Source organism: Acomys russatus, chromosome 18, assembly GCF_903995435.1.
Source record: "Acomys russatus chromosome 18, mAcoRus1.1, whole genome shotgun sequence".
Lineage (NCBI taxonomy): Eukaryota > Metazoa > Chordata > Mammalia > Rodentia > Muridae > Acomys > Acomys russatus.
The window spans coordinates 12051809-12070429 of NC_067154.1; the positions used below are offsets into that span (position 1 = coordinate 12051809).

Genomic DNA, 18621 nt, shown 5'->3' on the forward strand with positions numbered 1-18621 from the left:
GCTTCACACACATGCACAAAACAGGTCCTTGAGCCCTTCCCCACACTCTTATCAACAAAGAATCTGTGTACCCCCGAAGCCATGTGCACGTACAATTTACTCCTGATACTTTCGAGTAAGACAGAGTTGAGGTTTCTCTGAATGCAAATACAGCAGAAAAGCCTCCATTATGGGTGAGAGCTGAGGGTCACTAAAACCCTCTCCCTGAAAACAAAGAACTAAAGTGTGTGAGTTAAACAGGAGATGAGGGACCAGGGTGAGCATAACTCCAAATTCGAAGAGGTCCCAGCAAGGGAAATGGCATTGTTCTGCCAGAGAGAGATTTCCACAAACTACCTATTAGTGCCCTGCTGGCGGCGGTGGTGGCAGGAGAGTGGGGGTGGGGGGGTCGCAGCAGGGTATTGGGGGGCATCTCCTGGTCTTTGAGATATTTATGACCTAGTACAGGAGAAAGAGGAAACCCCAAATCATGTCCAAACTCTCCATGTCCTAAACAGAAGGGACTGTGAAATCAGATGCAGGGCACTTAATTTAGACTTTGGATGGACGTCAGCACCAAGGCTGAGGGAGGTAAAGCTGGTGATGTGTAGGAGAAAGGAAGTTGCATGTGGCTTGGGAGATAGTTCAGTCATTGCTAAAGCACCTGCAAAGGATCTGAGTCAGAAGCCCAGAATCCACATTTTAAAAACAAAAACAAAAAAACAAAAAACAAAAAAACAACTAGTCATAGTGATTCACTCTTGCAATCCCAGCATTGGGGAAAAGAAGATTAGTAGACCTGCACTAATGGCCTAACCTAATGTGACTAGCCTAGTGAGAGTCCGTCTCAAATAGACAAGGTAATGTTATCTGGCCTGGCACAAGCCTTTAATCCCAGCAGTCATGACATAAAAACAAACAAATCTCTGTGAGTTCTAGGCCAGCCTGGGCTACATAATGAAATCCTGACTCAAAATAGCAACAGAACCAAGGCCGAGGAAGGTCAAGTATAGGAAACACAGACAAGGTAGACAGCACCTGAGGAATAAAGGCCAGGATTGTCCTCCGGCCTCTATGAACACATATATACACATGAGAAGGAAAAGAAAGGGACTCAGGCACATGGCGTGTGGTGTGTAGAACAGGAATGTGGATGAGTGATTAAGGGGATTAGTGTCTCATAAACCTGCTAAGTAACAGGAGAGGAGCTTGGGAGCACAGCGCAGGGACAGAGGGCCCGAGCGGAACTCCAAACATGAGACACAGCAAGGCAATTTATCCCCTGTACTGTGTTTCTGTTTGGTTCTGACCTTGGCCTTGAATCCAAAGAAGAAGGAAAGAAATGGGAGTGAATGAATGAAGTGGGAGATGGTTCTTCCATGTGGCCCACCACCCCCAGCCACCCCACCCCAGAGGGGCAATGCTAAAGGCGCCTTGAGCTCATCCATTTTGTCATTCCGACACTGCTCTCCCCCCCCCCCCCCAGATGCCCAGCCAAGCCCATCTGTGCTGCTGGCAGCAGTGGGCGACCTTTGATCATGCTAGCTGACCCCTGGATGACTCAGCTTCCTGGTGATGAACTTATGAAAAGGTCCCCAAGCAGGAAAGAGTCAGAGAGCTATAAACAGGGCCCTCCAGAAACATCAGGAACATTCTCCCACAAGGTTCCAGGGCGGGGCTAGAGTCATTCAACAATCTGGGGCGGCCCGAATGAAGGGTCTGGGATCTTCAAGAGCTACTGGCGATTTCAAGCCAACAAAATAAGCTATCATTTCAAGGCGGGCACTCTGGAATTCAGGGACAAGGCAGGCCCAAAATGGGACATGAGGAGTTGGCTCCTCTCCCAGAATGCACTGCAAGCAGCCCTCCCTCCTAGTTTTCATCTCGAGGCAGAATTGCTCTGGTTGGGAGTCTACATTTATGGCCAAGTCTAAACAGAGCACCTAGAAGTCACACTGTCCTGAGGAACAGTGATGTCATGAGTTCACACTTGCTGCTCAGTCAATGCACCCCTGGCCACCTTGCCCTGCAAGTAAATTCAGGCTTCACTTTTCCTTCTTGGGGTCCCTCCCTCCCCTGAGCTCCCTGGTCCCTTCTCTCTGGCTGCACTGAGGTAAGACATGTATTCTCAACTGTGCAACAGCTTCTGAGGACAGCCAAGTTTCACAGTAACTTGGTTTCCAGGGTCTGAAAGGGAATTTCAAGAGCTTCTTTAGAATGTCATTGTCAGAAAATACAAAGAGCAAGAGGTCTGGAACATGTCACCACACTGATTGGGGCGGGGGGCTGCCCACAAGCCTGAGGGGAGAACCCTACATTTGAGGGTCAACAGAGCCCACTTCTACCAGTACTCGTGGCGCTATGCACCCCATAATAGTATATTGCATTTTCAGCTTCCCCAACTCCAATCCAAACTTGAAATGATCTGTTGGAAGTAAGCAAGTAGCTAAGAATTAGTCCAACACATTGCTCTGTTTATAACTGAACGCCATTTCTGAGCTGACATTTTCAGAGCTCTAAGATGCATGTGTCAATCTTCCATAATTCTGGAAGGGAGTTTGTCGATCCCTTACTCCCTTCCCAGCATGCACAACTGCCTAGAACACAGAGGTTTCTGAAAAAGCTAAGAGGTCAAAAGAAAAAAATTACATGGTATATAGTTTCACTAAGGGGGTGCTTTAGGGCTGCGGGGAAAATGACTCCATGGGCAAAGTGCTTGCCACACAAGCTCAAGGACCAGAGTTCAAGTCCCTAGAATCTTATGTAAATGCTGGACATATGTGGTGGCCCACCTATAATCTCAGCAGGTAAGAGGTGGAGACAGTGGTTCCCTGGAGCAAGCTAGCTTAGATGAATCGATCGGTAAAATCGATCGGTAAGCTCTGGGTCAATTGAGAGACCCTGCCTCGATATATATAAGTCAGTAATTACAGAAGTCACCAGATATCAACCTTGAGCCTCCATAAAAACACACTTGTATCTGGCAAACACATATGTGCCCACTCACATGCAAACATGCATATGTACACATGTATACCATATACATGGACAAGAAGGGGTAAGCGACTCCCGTCTTACACAGGTGCTTTCTTGGGCTCTACTTCAATCAGACTAAATCTTTCCTTCTACCATTTCTTCTGAGGAACTAGTCGACAGAGAACAGGGTCTGTTCCTAAATACAGTGCCCAGAAAACAGGGCACCTCACAGCTACATGGTGGTGTGGTCAGTAGATCCATGTGCATGTTGCTGGATTGGCCTCCAGGAGAAACGGGACTCAGTTTCCATCAAATGCATGATGTTTCCGGTGGTCTCTAACCCAGGGTTGATCAGCAGGGAATCCTCCTGCACTTGACCCGCCCAGCTACCTACACTGAATAGAAAGAGCCAACAGGAAATGATGTCAGCCAGACCATAACCTTCCAAGAGGACCAGGAACCTCATAGGAGTCTCAGCCTCCAGAACAAGCCCCCAGGTGAGTTGGCTCCTGGCAAGGCACCCTTGCATCTTCACTGTCCCTTCTCAAGTCTCCCTCTCTTCTTCCAACCACCTGGGGCAGTAAAGGTCACTTAGGCAAATCCTAAACTTCATGGCCACTCCTGCTTTTACTGTTTGGAGAAGCAGTGCCTCTTCACAGGGACTCACAGACCCTTTCCCTCCTTTTGAGGCTCAGAGTCCCTGAGAACGGTCCATCTCCCTTCAAGGAACTGATGTAACATGTATCTATCCTCTCGGGCATCAGAACATCCATCTCACAGTAAGTAGCACTGCAGATAGTAGCCAGAACATAAAGCATCTTCACGGAAGTCCTTACATCTCCCCAGGAGGAACACTGCCATGAATTGAGGGGGGCAACAGATTAGAGACTACAGTAGCAATCAAACCCTCAGATTATGACTGTGGAAATCTACCTCTCTGTTCTTCATTGAAATGCACCCGGCTCACTTACATACCCCATGCACAGACACACACAGACAACACCACACACACACACACACACACACACACACACACACACACACACACCAGCAGCAGCAGCAGCAGCAGCAATCTTTCAGGTACATTTTTTTTAATGTACATTGGTGTTTTGCCTACATGTGTGTCTGTGTGTCAGATCTTGGAGTGACAGACACTTGTGAGCTGACATGTAGGTGCTGGGAATTGAACTCTGGTCCTTTTGAAGAACAATCAGTGCTCTTAATCACCAAGCCATCTCTCCAGCCCCTCAGGTACAACTTCTTAAAGCTAATTATCTACCAGCCACCGGGCACTTTTAACCCAGGCACCAGACAGCCAGGGGACATTGCTAACCACCTTGCTGTGTCCCGACGGAGAACACCTGGAACTCAGGCCATGGCTGAGTCAGAGGCTGTGTGGGCAAGTCTTGTGTCCCACAAGCCAGCACTCACCCCTACCTTCAGTTCCTGATGCCAAGTACCAGCAAAAAGCATGAAGAAAGGGAGGCCAGGGGACCCTGAGACAATGGCACCTATCTCTACACAATAGACAAGCAAGCTCAGAAATCAGGACAGTACGAGAGAGAGCCAGATGATCTGCAGGGAGCCCTCCCTAAGACATCCTCAAACTCATTTGCCTGGTGCTCCAGAAGACAGACTCAAAATTAGAATGGGGGTGTGCAATCACAAGCCCGAGCCAATGGCCTTGTGCATTCTGATGGTCACCCCCTCCTCCCTTGGTAAAGACACCAGCAGCCAGCTGAAGACTCAAGTGGGTAAGAGGTCACAGCCCAAGGCCACAGCTCCAGGGAATCTTACAGTCCCACAGGCCCACGGGGCTGGCTTTCCCCCTTTCCCTAGAGCCATTTAACAAGAAACAGCATGGCGGAGCAACCTGCATAGAGTTTAAACGCTGTGCTCCCAGGCTAAGAGCGTGGCTCAGTGAAAAACCACTTATCATACAAGTAGTGAGAACCTGAGTTTTGATCCCCAGACCCCACATAACCTCAGCGCTTCTATTGCAAGATGAGGGGTGGAGACAGGGCAATCTCTGGAAGGTTCCAGGCCAGCTAGCCTGGCGTGTGCAGTGGTGAACAAGTAAATGACATTGTCTCAACAAGAGGGAAGGTAGGGAATCAACATCCAAAGTTGTCCTCAGACCTCTGCAGTTACTAAGGAGGGAGAAAGGGAGGGAAGGAGGGAGGGAATAGAAAAAATGGTGTTCTCTGCATGGTATGGCAATACATGCCTGTAATCTCAGCACTTTTGAAAGCAGAAACAGGAAGACTGTGAGTTGGGGGCCAGCCTGTACTACAATTGTGAAAGCCCAGTTTAAATTAGAAAAAAAAACAAAAAAACAAAAAAACAAAAACTTTGGGCTAACAAAAAAACGGCTGCATCATCTTCTAAGATGCAAATGGGCCAAACGGAAGATAGGCAAGGCATGACCACTCTTCCCAGTTTCAGATGAGACGCCTACGGCCCTCGTGCAGCACAAAACTCTTAACAGTGCTGGTCCCAACGGGGCACTCTGACACTGTAGCATGAAAAAGAGTTTTCAGACCACCCTCAAACCCAAATCCGTCTGCTGAGCGCTATAGCAGCGTGATGAAATGAGAAAGGGCCACCCAAACTGCAAGGTGTCCCAGAGAGAGAAGGCAAATGGAGCCAACAATGTCTTATGGCCATAAACCTTCATCCTCCGCCTCCCCATGCCTCCTTCCCGGAGCACATGACTGAAGATCTAGCCGTACACCTGAACCCAGCGTTCTGTGAAAGACTTCTTGCTGGCACCCCGCTGGCCTCCGGTTCTGCCCTTCCTAGCTTGCTGTTGAGCTTCATCATGAAGGCCAGCCCTTTCTGCTGATCCCTTAGGACCCAGAACAAGAATGCTTACTCTGAATGACCTCATACTGTACCTGACTGCCACCCTGCCTTGGTTTCCCACCCCAGCTCTATAGCAGAAGAAGGCCCATGTCCCAGGGCTCATGAGTTTTCTGAAGCTCCATTTGCTCTCACTTATGAAAGGAAGAGCAGCACCTCACGTCTCATGTCTCGGAAGGACAGCTAACAGGATGGAATAACAACGCAAACATGCTACAGTGATCACTGTATCAGCAAGACTCCGCCAACAGACAGGCAACACACAGCCAACAGAGGACTGGCATTCTGGCAAGCAGGTTCTCAGAAATGAGCATGATCCCTGAGGGTTCTGCAGGAGCCCAAACCAGGCTCTCCTCTCAACATCCGGTGTACCGAGTCAACAGTTCTCTCACAGCAGCACACTCTGAAATGTGTGTTCTTATCCCTATTTTATAGATAAGGGATGGAAGGACCAAGGAGGACTGGATTAGGTTCTTTCTGGCTGCAGAGCTGTGAGTCTGTCCCTAGAAATAAGTCTGAGCATCTCCAATCAGTAAACACATTATAAACTCCAATACAACTTGTCCTTACTCTTTGGATGTTAAGGCTCACAAAAGCCATTTACTAACACGATCTGGCCTAAGGCTCCCAACAGCCCTGTCAGAAAGGTAAAGCAGATTTCTATGTGGTTCCATGAGAAAACCAGCTCAAAGAAATGACTTGCCCAACACTGAAGCCGCTTAATGGCGAGAGCAAGAATTAAATACTTAAGGCTGTATCTTGGTTGCGTGGCCTCAACACCAGCATAATCAGGACACGGACACACCTCTTCTGAGGCCCTGCCCACAGATATATCTCAGAAGAACCCTTCCTGGCTGTCCCAGTGAGCAGCCAGACCTCAGGGTTCTGGAACTTTCTGAGGCTCTGCCCAGCCACGTCTGATGGACCCAGCAGCTCATGGGACACAGGAACTGCCATCAGCGACACAGGCTAAGCTTGACCATCAGGGGACAGACATTTCCTAAACCTGTTATGCAACTGTTGCCTCAAGCAGGCTGGGATTTCTCCCAATTTCAACATATTTTGTTTTCTCTGCAAAGAAGACACCAGTTTAAGGCTGTGGCCCCTCAGTGACTAAGCCAACAGCATCCAGGCCTGTCTGGGATTACACATAGGGTAGGGGATATTTTCAAAGGCACCTCTGTGAGCCAGTATGGCCTTCTAGAATGACTAAAGATCACGGGGTGGAAACAGTCAAGACCAACCATCACTGTCTCTATTCAACAGTGTCACCAAAGGAAGCCGGTGACCCTGTTCTAAACTCCAAGTTTAGGACACCAGCAGTGGCCGCTCAGAATCTGACAACTCCCAGCTCATCCTTCCAACCCAAGTGAAAGTATTGCCTTTTGAGGTTTCTGCACCTTGAGCAGAGGTTGGAGTCAAACTGGCTGGAAAATATTAAATGAAAAATGCCAGAAATAATTTATATATTTTTTTGGTGGTTTTGTTTTTTATTTTATTTTACTTTATTTGGTTTGGTTTGGTTTGGTTTGGTTTTTCTAAACAGAGTTTCTCTGTATAGCCTTGGCTGTTCTGGAACTCACTCTGTGGACCCAGCTGGACTCAACTCAGAGATCCACCTGCCTCTGCCTCCCGAGTGCTGGGACTGTATTTATAAGGTTTTTTTTGTTTTTTTTGTTTTTTTTTTAAACTGGTTACAGTGTCTTATTATAACTGCTCTGGTTTTACCACTGGTTATTGTTCATCTCCTAAGGTATCTAATTTATAAACTACACTATATCACAGATGTGTTCTTCACTGTGTTTCCAGATATAGGCAGAATATCTTAGATTGCATCCCCACACATCTCCTCAGGGTAAAGAGGGCTGCTATACACATGGAGACAAGACTTTTCTCCTTGCTTAGGGTCCAGTCGCAGGGAAAGAGCAAGCCTACTTTGGGAATGAAGGCCAGGAATTCTTCTTATTGTAGCCCGGTGTTCTGTGCAAGGTAGAAAGAAGGGGGAATCAGCAAATATGGAGCAAGACCAGATGAAGGGACAGTCTCATGACAACTGTCTTAGTCACTGTTCTAGTGCTGTGAAGACACACCATGACCAAGGCAACTTATAAAAGTCAGAGTTTATTGAGGATTTCAGACAGTGAGTCCACGGCCATGATGGCAGGAAACATGGTGGCAGGTAGGTTGGCATGGTGCTGCAGCAGCAGCTGAGAGCTTCTATCTTATTTGAAAGTTGGAGGCAGAGAAGGAGAGACTGATCCTGGGGTGAGATGTTGAAATCTCAAAGCCCATCCCCAATCACATACTCTCTCTAACAAGGCCAGGCCCCCTAATCCTTCCCAAAACATTTCCACCAACTAGAGACCAAACACTGAAATATATAAGCCCACGGGGGCCATCCTTATTCGATCATTACAAGGCCCAAGCTACTCCCAGGTCCTACTGAGAAAAAAAGGAAAGGACCTTAACAAAATTACTAAGGTAGTCTCTTTCTGTGGCCAAACTACATGGTGATTTCAAAAATATAAAGAATAAGACCAAGGCAAAGCTAGTGTGTGTGTTTAATAATGCAAGGTATTTCTGTTTGTTTTTCCTTCTATTTGGTTGGGTCTTGTAGCTCTTTAAAACTGCCATGTCATGCCTTCATTCACCTGGCCAATACTCCAGGAAGGTCGTTCCAGGCCTCAATCTGGTGAGCAAGTGGGAGGAAGTGGGAAAGAAGGGTCACTGTGCCCATGGAAGCCACACACTCAGCATTAGGTCTGTGAATGGCTGCCAGGTGTGGGAAGACCCCCGGTCACCGGGTATGAAGTGCAGGAAGGCAGGGCTGCTCCTGACCAGCCACGCCCCCACCCCATCCCCCTCCTACCCAGGGTCTGTTTAGCACCATGAAAACCAGCTAGATGAGCAATGGGAGCCAACCTTATCTTTGCAGCAGGCTCTCACTTTGACTGCCATAAATACCACGGACAGCCCCCCGCCATAGAACCTTCCCTATTGAAAACTATTGTGCCTGGAATCCAGGTCATGGTGTCTGACTGGATGAGACACACACATTTCCGGTGCTGCCACTCTTCTGATTGCAGATGGACAAACCTGGAGGGCTCGGAGGCCAGGTGCACAAGAGCAGCTATGAAGGGTGGTCTCTGCAGAATGGACCTCAGAAACCCACCCACCAATGGTTACTAGCACCTGTTCTGGTCGTGGAAATGTGGAGCTCAAAGAAACACAAGCCCCTCCTACTGGTGGTAGATGTTAAGTCACATGACCTAGGTGTACAGTAAGGACTCAATCCTGTGGTATCTGGGTGCTTTAGTATCACCCCTCCTTGCCACTATCAACTCCCCATGGAGGAACAACCCCCTGTTTCCTTACAATGGGGGCTGGGAAGCAAGAGAGCTTGAAAGCCACAGACTGGAAGATGAGCCCATCTGGGGTCCTGGTTTCTCTGTAATCTAGGGAGAGGCACTCTGAGGCAGTGAGGAAAGCAAAGGCAGGCAGGTGGTCAGAAGCAGCAGCTGTTGGGCCTTGGGAGGGCAGACCAAGAGCTCAGAGGCCACAGGGTGCCAATAGGGACAGTGTTGAAGTACTCAAGGGCTCAGTCACCCAGTAGGCAGAGGAGCTTTCCAGGATTAAGTGTAAAGAGACAAAGGCAAAGAAACTGGAGCCTGACAGCGCTGCACCAAAGGTCTAAGGCATCAGACAGCAAGGCAGGCAGGTTCTGGGTCAACAAGGACCAGGGGAGGTGAGGCCACTGATTTCCAGGGTGCAAGGCATGGGAGCGTGTGCGACTAGAGAGAAAGATCAGTTGGTAAAGCACTTGTCTTGCAAACATGAGGGCCTGAATCTGATCCCCAGAACCCAGGCTTTTATCCCAGCACTCAAGAGGCAGAAGCAGATTGATCTCTATAAATCCAATGTCAGCTCAGTCTACATGTGAGTTCCAGGACAGCCAGGACTACACATTGAGAGCTTGTCTCAATAAATGAACAACTAAATAAATAAATAAATAGAGAGAGGAAGTGGAAGAGGAAGTAGGAGAGAGGGAGAGAGAGAGCGCGCAAGAGTGCTAGGTGTGGTGATAGGCTTGTAATCCCAGCGCTGGGGAGGCAGAGGCAGGCAGATCCCTGGGGCCTAGCTGAATCGGCAAGTTCCAGGTCAATGAAATCCACGTGCACATATATGTGCTTGTGTGCTTTCACTCACACACACACACACACACACACACTTGTGTGCTTTCACAAACACACATACATACAGAGAGGAGGGGAGAGAGAGAGACAGAGACAGAGACAGAGAACGGGACACAGATATACTGTCAGGTTGTCTATCCATAGAGGGCTGGAGAGAAGCAGACTGCCAAGTATCCAAGCCCTTGGTGGAGGGACAGTGACTATAGCCACATTTCTGAAAGGGGAGGAGGAAGAAGCAGGCTCACTCTTGGAGAGCATTCCCCTTGTACCAATTGCCGTCCCGAGCAATTGTAAAGACCTCACCCTCCCACCAACCAAGAGAATAGTGTCTTCTCTCTACAAGTGGGAAAACAGCCCAGACAGGCTAGGAAACTATTTCAAGATTACACAGGTGAGAACTGGGGCTCATTGCCAGGCAGATGGGTGAAAGGTCCTCACACTTCCTGACCCCTAGGAAGAGAGATGGACTTCCATGAGGACAGCAAAGGCAGACAGGAAAAGAATGGGAATGGAGGTATCCAGGTAGCCGCCTTCACGGACAGGGGATGATGTCAACCAGACACTCCCACAGGGTCCGGAGAATATGATGTGCGGGGCCAGGAAAGAGAAAGCAAGGCAGAAATTAGGGTTCCCGCTCTACAGATAAGGAAATCAGAAGTCAGGAAAGCTAAAGTCTTTGCCTCAGCCATGTAAAGCCCAATACTGGGAGGTGAACTCCAAGAACAGGAAAGGTCAGTCTAAGGTGAGCTTCTGGGAGTGCAAGGAAGACAGAGCAGGAAACTGCATGGCCAGACCACAGGGCTGCCTCGTGCTGGGGTAACACCGATGGGGGCCAGACAGCTTCAGATTAAAAACAAACACCAATGCCCCACAAGGAAAAATTGAGTTAAAAGGGAGCTAGGAAGAGAGATAGGCCTCCAGAGAGGCCCGGACAGGCTTAATGAGAAAAAAGGGGAGAGGCAGGGAGGGGTGAGGAGTGGGTAACTCACCCAATGACCCAGGAAAGGCCATCATCTGCAACCGGAAGGCAGAAGTCCAGTAGGCATGATAGCTTATGCCTGTAATCCCAACAGCACTCAAAGGTGGGATGGACATGGGTTTGAGGCGAGCCTGAGCCCCCTAGTGACTTTCAGGTCAGTGTCAATTGTGTCTCAAAACAAAAGGTGAAGCAGGGAAGTTCTGGAGAGATGACCTGCTAGGACAAGAGTTTGGTTCCCAGCACACATGTTAGATGGCTCACAATCTACCTGTAAGTCCAATTCCAAGGAATCTGATACCTCTAGATTCCATGAGCACTTACACTCATGTGCACATACCCACACAAGCATATTTACATACATATAATTTTTAAAAAATCTTTAAACACATATATACATACATACATACATACATACATACATACATACATACATACACATACACACATTCAAGGCAAAGCAAAATGGGATTAGATACCTAATGTAGGTCACTGCAAAAGAAACAAAAAGCCTCTTCCAAGAAGAGATGGTCAAGGTGACAAAGACTTGGCCAATAAAAACCAATAAAAAGTTTAAGCCCTGAACACCTATGTGACTTAGGAAATACAGCCAATTAAAACACACACACACACACACACACACACACACACACACACACACACACACACACAAAGCTCCAAATGCACAGTGAGCAAGATGACTCAGCAGGTAAAGTGCTTGACACCGAAAGTTCCATCCCCCTGAAACACACATAAAAGTGGAGGGAGAGAACTGACTCCACAAAGCTGTTCCCTGACCTCTGTCCACGTGGCCACCCTATCACAATCGTGCCCACATTCCCACACCATACCCATGAGCAACAATAAAAAATTTTAAAGACCTCAAATGCCACTCCACATTAAAAAGCTAAAATGTCAAAGTGTGCTGGCTAGTCTTATGCCAACTTGGCACAAGCTAGAGTAATCTGAAGGGAAGGAGCCTCAAATGAAAAAAAGATGCCTCCATAAGATCTAGTTTACATTAGGCAGTTTCTTTTTTATTTTTTTAAGATTTTATTTATTGTAATATGAGTGCTCTATTTGCATGTATACCTGTAGGCCAGAAGAGGGCATTATATCACATTATAGATGGTTATGAGCCACCATATGGTTGCTGGGAATTGAACTCAGGACCTCTGGAAGAGCAGCCAGTGCTCTTAACTGCTGAGCCATCTCTCCAGCCTAGCAGTTTCTTAATATTTTAAGAATTAAAAATGGGGAAAGGCTCAGGCCATTGTGGATGGTGCTATCCCTGGACTGGTGGTCCTGGGTTCTATAAGAAAGCAGGCTGAGCAAGCCAGTAAGCAGCACCCATCCATGGCCTCTACGCCAGCTCCTGCCTCCCGGTTCCTGTCCTGACTTCCTTCAAAGATGAGCAGTGCTGTGGAAATGAAAGCCAAATAAACCTTTCCCTCCCCCAAGTTTCCTTGGGCATGGTGTTTAATCAGAGCAACAGTAACCCTAACTAAGACCCTGGGCACCCACCTTTATCCCAGCACTCTGGAGGCAGAGTCAGCCGGATCTCGTGTAACTTTCAGGCCAGACTGATGATCTACAGAGTGAGTCCCAGGCCAAGCAGAGGCTAAATAAATAAAATAAAGTTTCTGAATAAATTTAAACATAAGGGATTTTTGTTTGTTTGTTTGATTGATTGATTGATTGATTGATTTTTAAATGCTGAGCCCCCTCTGCTATTGCTCTGGGTGCTATCCTCCAACTGTGCCCCTACCCAGCCTGTCCCCTCCCTCCATTCCTGGGCATGAGAAATGTGTGTTTGTGAGTCAAGTTCTAACTTTGCGATGGGATGCAGACAGCGGATGCAGTCATCAGTCGTCATGAAAGAAGGAAACACTGCAGTCGATGGGAATCCTATTTTGACCTGAGGTCCGCCTCTAACTCACCTGTCCAAAAGTGTGTCTCAGTGAAGGGCCGGGAAGAGAAGACAAAGGGAAAGAGAAAGCAATATCATGTTGCTCCAGGGAATAGAGTTATTTGGGACTTCATGGCTTCTTGAACTGGGATCACCTGTCCTACACTTTGCCCTAAAGCATGAGGAAGTGGGAGAGGGGCTCTGGCAGCTGCTAAGCACTCCCTACCAGTCAGCCAGAAAGACTCAAAGGTTGTGGGGTGTCTCCAAGGAAGGCCAGGCCCATGCCTCAGGTCGTCCCCCCCCATCCCCCCCAGAGACCCAGAGAGCCACCTGAGAAGCTATGGTAAGCACTGTCATCTCAGAGGGCTCACCCAGGGAGAGTTAGAGCAGGGCTTTTCCTGACAAGCCACTCAAAGAAGGGCTGTGAAAGGGTCAGCGGAAGTTCCCCCACTTCAAATCTTTCCTGTTTCCTTTTCTTTCCTGTACTTACTAAACTGACTTGCATGGTCTCTGCCTAATCTGGATGGAATTTCCTCCTCCACCCACCTGGCATGCTCCCTACACCATGGGCTTTTGCTTCCACCCCACAGGCCAGTCTAAGCCACCACAGCACTCCCCATCAGATAGAGGCTCCAGGGGTTAATGCTGCCAGGCCCAGGTTAGAGAGAAGCACAGCTGGACAAGAGGTCGCAGACAACCCACATCCTAGATCCCTGGCGGCATCCTAGATCCCTGGCGTACTAACCCTCTGTTGGTTGCTACAATCATTGGGGCTCTCGGCGCCCCACTAGACTGGTTCTCTTTAAATGAAGCATTCACATCTACCACTAGCTGTGAAAACTAAGGGAAAGAGAAAGAGGTTGGAAAAACCGATGCAAGTCTCCCCCATAGGAATTTAAACAACTGCAGGCTATTATTGCTGGGAGAGAAATTATGGACCATCAGAGTTTATGATGCTCAGACTTAGTCTTGCTAGGTAGCTCAGGCAGGCTTTGAACTCACTGTGTAATTCAGGCTGATCTCAAATTCTCCATCCCCCTCATCTCAGTCTCCAAGTGCTAGGATTCAGTGCATACACTATCTGACCTAGCCAGATCACACTGTCTCTCGGGGGGGGGGGGGGGGGGGCCATGGGACACACGGGACACCTTACCCAAGCAGAACGTTAACAATGTTTCTTCCTACCCAAACCATACCTGCTTATGTACTATACTGCCATCAATCTGTCTTCCAAACGCTCAGCGCACTGCTAGATCAAAACCCATAGTTTGAAAAACACCAGAGACATTAAAGCAGCATTGGAGGTGGCAGAATCTTACGAAAAAGCAAGCTCAGTAAACACCCATAAGCCCTCTTTCTGTACTTAGGACGACAAATCCAAGGAGCTCAGCAGGCTTTGAGTTGCAAAGGACCTGCCCTGGGTTCCACAACTCCTAGGATAACAAGTCTGAAAAAAGCAGATTGACTCCACACACACTCTAACAATTACAAGTTTTTAAAAAATGCTTTTCAAAAAACAAACTTTTTTCTCTCCAAGATACGATTTACATGCATTTGGTTTCAGTTGTAATAATTACCATGAAAGGACAAAAGGTGTGCCATAGAAGTGGGAGGAGGGGTTAAAGGTGAAGATGTACCCATTTTCCCCACAACAAAACAAAGGCACACATCCCTGCTTGAGGCCGAAGGGCTGCAAGCCCAGCCCAGGGCTCATCACTCTTCGTCATCCAAGAATTACTCACTCTTCGTCATCCAAAATATTTAAGAGGGACGCAACTGTGGTCTTCCCATGTGAAGCGTTTCCATGACTGGGGCATACCTGTGTCTCTGCCATCTCGGATACAGACAACTGGGATGCTCTATCCGGTTAGACTCTGGCCCACCTGCGCTGTGCATCTAAGAACTGCCAAGTCAGAGGATCACTACCAGCAGCCAGATCAGTCTCAGAACTACAAGACCTTGCTGACTGGCAACAAAAAACTCCATTTTGCAAGTGAGTCCCATAAGGTGGATACTTGCTATTGACAGTTAAGATAGCACGCGCGTGCGCACACACACACACACACACGCGCGCGCGCACACATTCATTCACTCTTACACACACACAGGTATATGCTCACAGCTCACACACTCACATACACACTAACAGCTCACACATTCATTCTTTCCCCCAACACACACACACACACACACACACACACACACGTTCATTCACTCTCACATATGCACAGGTATATGCTCACAGCTCACACACTCACATACACACTAACAGCTCACACATTCATTCTTTCCCCCAACACACACACACACACACACACACACACACACACGTTCATTCACTCTCACACATGCACAGGTATATGCTCACAGCTCACACACTCACATACACACTAACAGCTCACACATTCATTCTTTCCCCCATCACAGACACACACACACACACTCTTTCTCTCCATATGTGTATGTATATATGTGTATATCTTATATCCTATGTATGTCCATCCAGAAAGGGAAATTCTTCGGAAAAGACTAAGTACACACTTGAAGTCTGGATCAAAACAGGAAGGTGAAAGTGTGGGAGAACGAAACACAAAACGTACTGCTTACACAGAGGAGACAAACGCAGCAACTGTTAAATAAGAAGGCATCAGTAATTGTTTCTAACCTTCAAAGGAAGCTAAAGTGATGCTTGGGCCAGAACCCATGGCAAAGAGGCACCAGGCCTCACAGGTGGAAGAGTCCCTTGGGTGGAATACCATCTCCAGTATGGCCTGTTCAAATTAATAACTCCTAACTTTCCCCCGTCTCTAACCAGGATACATAGACTGCAGAAAATGCCATTACATTTGATCCGTTCTTTCCTATACTAATGCCATCGAGTACGTGTCCCAGGCCTTTCTGAAGTGATTTTAAGAATCTAAGACAAATTTCCCCCACTCACTCCTCAAGAGAAGCAAGCAAGGAGTATGGCACGATTCCCCATTAGGACAGTGGAGGGACAGAAGTGATGCCTCAGGCCTGCCACTGAGCTGGAAGTCAGGACTTGCCTTATGCCCAGTGTCTGTTTTCACTGGACTTAGCCTGTCCAGCCACTGACTGACAGCTTTGAAAAACACAAAAACAAAAACAAATATTCACACCTGCTCAGATGGGGTCTGCATCAGCAACAAGGTACTCTTTCGTGTGTACAGACCTAGATCTCTGCCTTACAAAATAACTGCCACTTAGTGAGGCCCCCCAAGTTCCCCAAAGCACACTGGAGCGGAAGCCCAGAATTCGGGTGCGTCAGAGCAAGCTCCTCTCTGTTCTCCTCCCTTGAGCCTTGGTCTATTCATAAATTAACTCCCAGAGATGCCCCCATGAGATGAGTTCCGCTTCTAAAAGTGCAAGGTCAGTACAGGTATTACTTCCTGCATCTCTCGCAGGGCCTCTCCAGGTCCAGTACAGGCAGCTCAACCAAATCTCACCTGTTCAAGTCGCCTCTTGACAGAAGAGCAAGCGAAACTACCCGGGAGAAGTGACCAGGTCAAACTGGAAGCCTATTACACAATCCATAGCCATATAGAACAAGTCTGTAGGTCCACCTCGCAGCAGGTGAAAGACAGCAAGTGTCCCTGTATGTCCCACTGCCTCCCAGTAGAACTGAGTGGGAAAGGGAGGCCTCACACGGAGTGTCTCAGATCTAGTATCCCCAAAGACTGTGCAGCTGGCTCGCCCCCAGCCTCTAAACCACCCCCAGGGCAGCAGGCACGCGCCGGGGCCAGAGAGCGCAAGGCCGGGGAAGGGAGGGGTGTACGTTTCTAGGAGGAGCTCCGCGAGCGCTTCCCCGCCACCAGCTCCTTCGGAAGCCGCGCACGTGCAGCGCCCCCGCAGTCGGACAGCGCAATGCCACAGCCACCTCTGCGCACAGAGTGCTTACCACTTGTCCCCCGCGACCGCGGCGGGATACAGAAGTGCGGGAGGGATCTGGGGACACTCCCCCAGGGCATCATAGAAGGAGCGACAGGATTCTCTTCCCAGAGCCCGGGCTGCACGCGCCCAATCCCGGACAGACTCCTGGCCTGTCGCCGCGTCCCGGGGAACCAGCAGCGTGGCTTCACGACGCTGCCCCGGGCTGGCGCTATGCGGGATGCAAACGCGCGCCGCTGCGGCTGCTTTCCAGGCTCCTTTCCCCCACAGTCCTCCGCGAGTCTCACCTTCACGGAGTCCACTGGGTACATGACGGAGTGCTCCAGAATCCCGGCCATCGCTCCCGCTGTCATGTGGGTGGACACCGAGGCGCTGGTCGGTAGGTTCTCGTAGTCCTCCGACCCGGCGTCCTTGCTGCCGCAGCCGCCATCACGGCAGTCCCCATCCATCCTCCGGCCCGCAGCCTGGCTCCCCACGCCGCCGCGGCGGAGCTCCATCCGCGGCCCCGCGGGGCGCGGGAGGCGGCAAGAGGTGGGCAGAAGGGGGAGGGGGAGGAAAACTTCACTTCTTAAAGTGGGAACCTCCTCCCCCGGGTTGCAGCGGCTGACGCCATGGCGGGCTGGGGTGGAGCCGAGCGGCCCAAAGCACCAATGGCTGGAGAAGAAGAGGCCGGCCGTGGCCGTGCTATTGGTGCGCCGGGCAGCAGGCACCCACCTCCCTATGTGACGTTTCTGCCCGCTGCACATTTCCAAGCAACCGGACGGGGGCGAGAGCAGACACTGGGGTGTCCCGGGAAGTTGTACTACCTATGGGGTGGTGACCAGCTACAAGGGGCAGTCAGGTCCCTGGGGAGAGCCAACAGAAAGGATATGCGCAGAGCTGCAAGATCAGGAGCAAGGGCTGTCCCCAGAACCCGTGGTTTTGCAGCCACTGGTCAGCCAGCTTTAGCATTCCTAACACTGGGGAGCTCATAGGAAGGGGAGGACAGTTAACTGGGAATGTCGATTTTGAAGCAGATGGTTGACCTTAGCGTGGTCATTGGAAAGGGGTCTTCTAGAATCAAGGCCACGCCTGGATATCAGTGGTTGCACCTTTTGTGCTCCTAGAGCACATTTCAGGGAGTCAACAGTTAACACAAAGGTCCTCCCTTCTAGTCAGCTTTGCTCGGGGAGAAGGTAAATGTGTTTCTCCTCCGAAAATAACGAAGGGCTAAGTGTGTTCTGCGTGTTCTCTTGAAGGTCCAAGTCCACTTTGTCCTGCATTGGACCAGGACAGCAGCAGCAAAGACAGAACCCTTCACTAAGCAACCCCCAGAGTAATTTTCTTTGGGTTTGTAAGATCCTGAGCTGATGTCACAGCAAGAGTGCCCAAGTGACTGAATAAAGCTTTGCAACATAGACTGCCTATCTTTGAAAGACAGTTCTTCTCAAGCTATCCCTGCTGTCTCCTTCAATGAACTGGAGCCCAGGATGTCTTATTTTAGCTTAGTATTGCCTTGCTCTGTCTGAAGTTAAGAATAAAAACAAAAAGCCAAAAAGCAGAGAGATCTGCCTGCTGGTGGGAGGCTTTCTGTCTTTACATGCGGTAGGACTTAACCCAGGGCTGAGAGGCTGGTCTGCCTGCCGCGCCTAGGCCTCTCTCCCACATGTAGAGGAGACTTCTGAGCAGCAAGGCTGGGCAGTGAGATATGCAGAGGTCCAGGAGAGGATGTAGATACTGTGCCTGTCAAGCTTCCGGTCAGCACGTCCCAAGCAGCTCTCAGGGATCTGAGACTCAGGGCTGGGCACACTCTTAAGAGGACAGTAAAGGTGTCAAAG

The 18621-nt window shown here is 49.2% G+C and overlaps 1 protein-coding gene across 1 annotated transcript in view; it reads right to left on the reverse strand.

The window, feature by feature from the left end:
- Slc25a37 (solute carrier family 25 member 37) overlaps nt 1-17434 on the reverse strand; it is a 41075-nt gene extending 23641 nt beyond the window's left edge. The window contains exon 1 of the mRNA XM_051160768.1: nt 17092-17434. Coding sequence (XP_051016725.1) covers nt 17092-17301 — 210 coding nt within the window. The 5' untranslated portion in view covers nt 17302-17434. The remainder of the gene's footprint in view (nt 1-17091) is intronic.
- Between the last annotated feature and the right edge of the window lie 1187 nt (nt 17435-18621).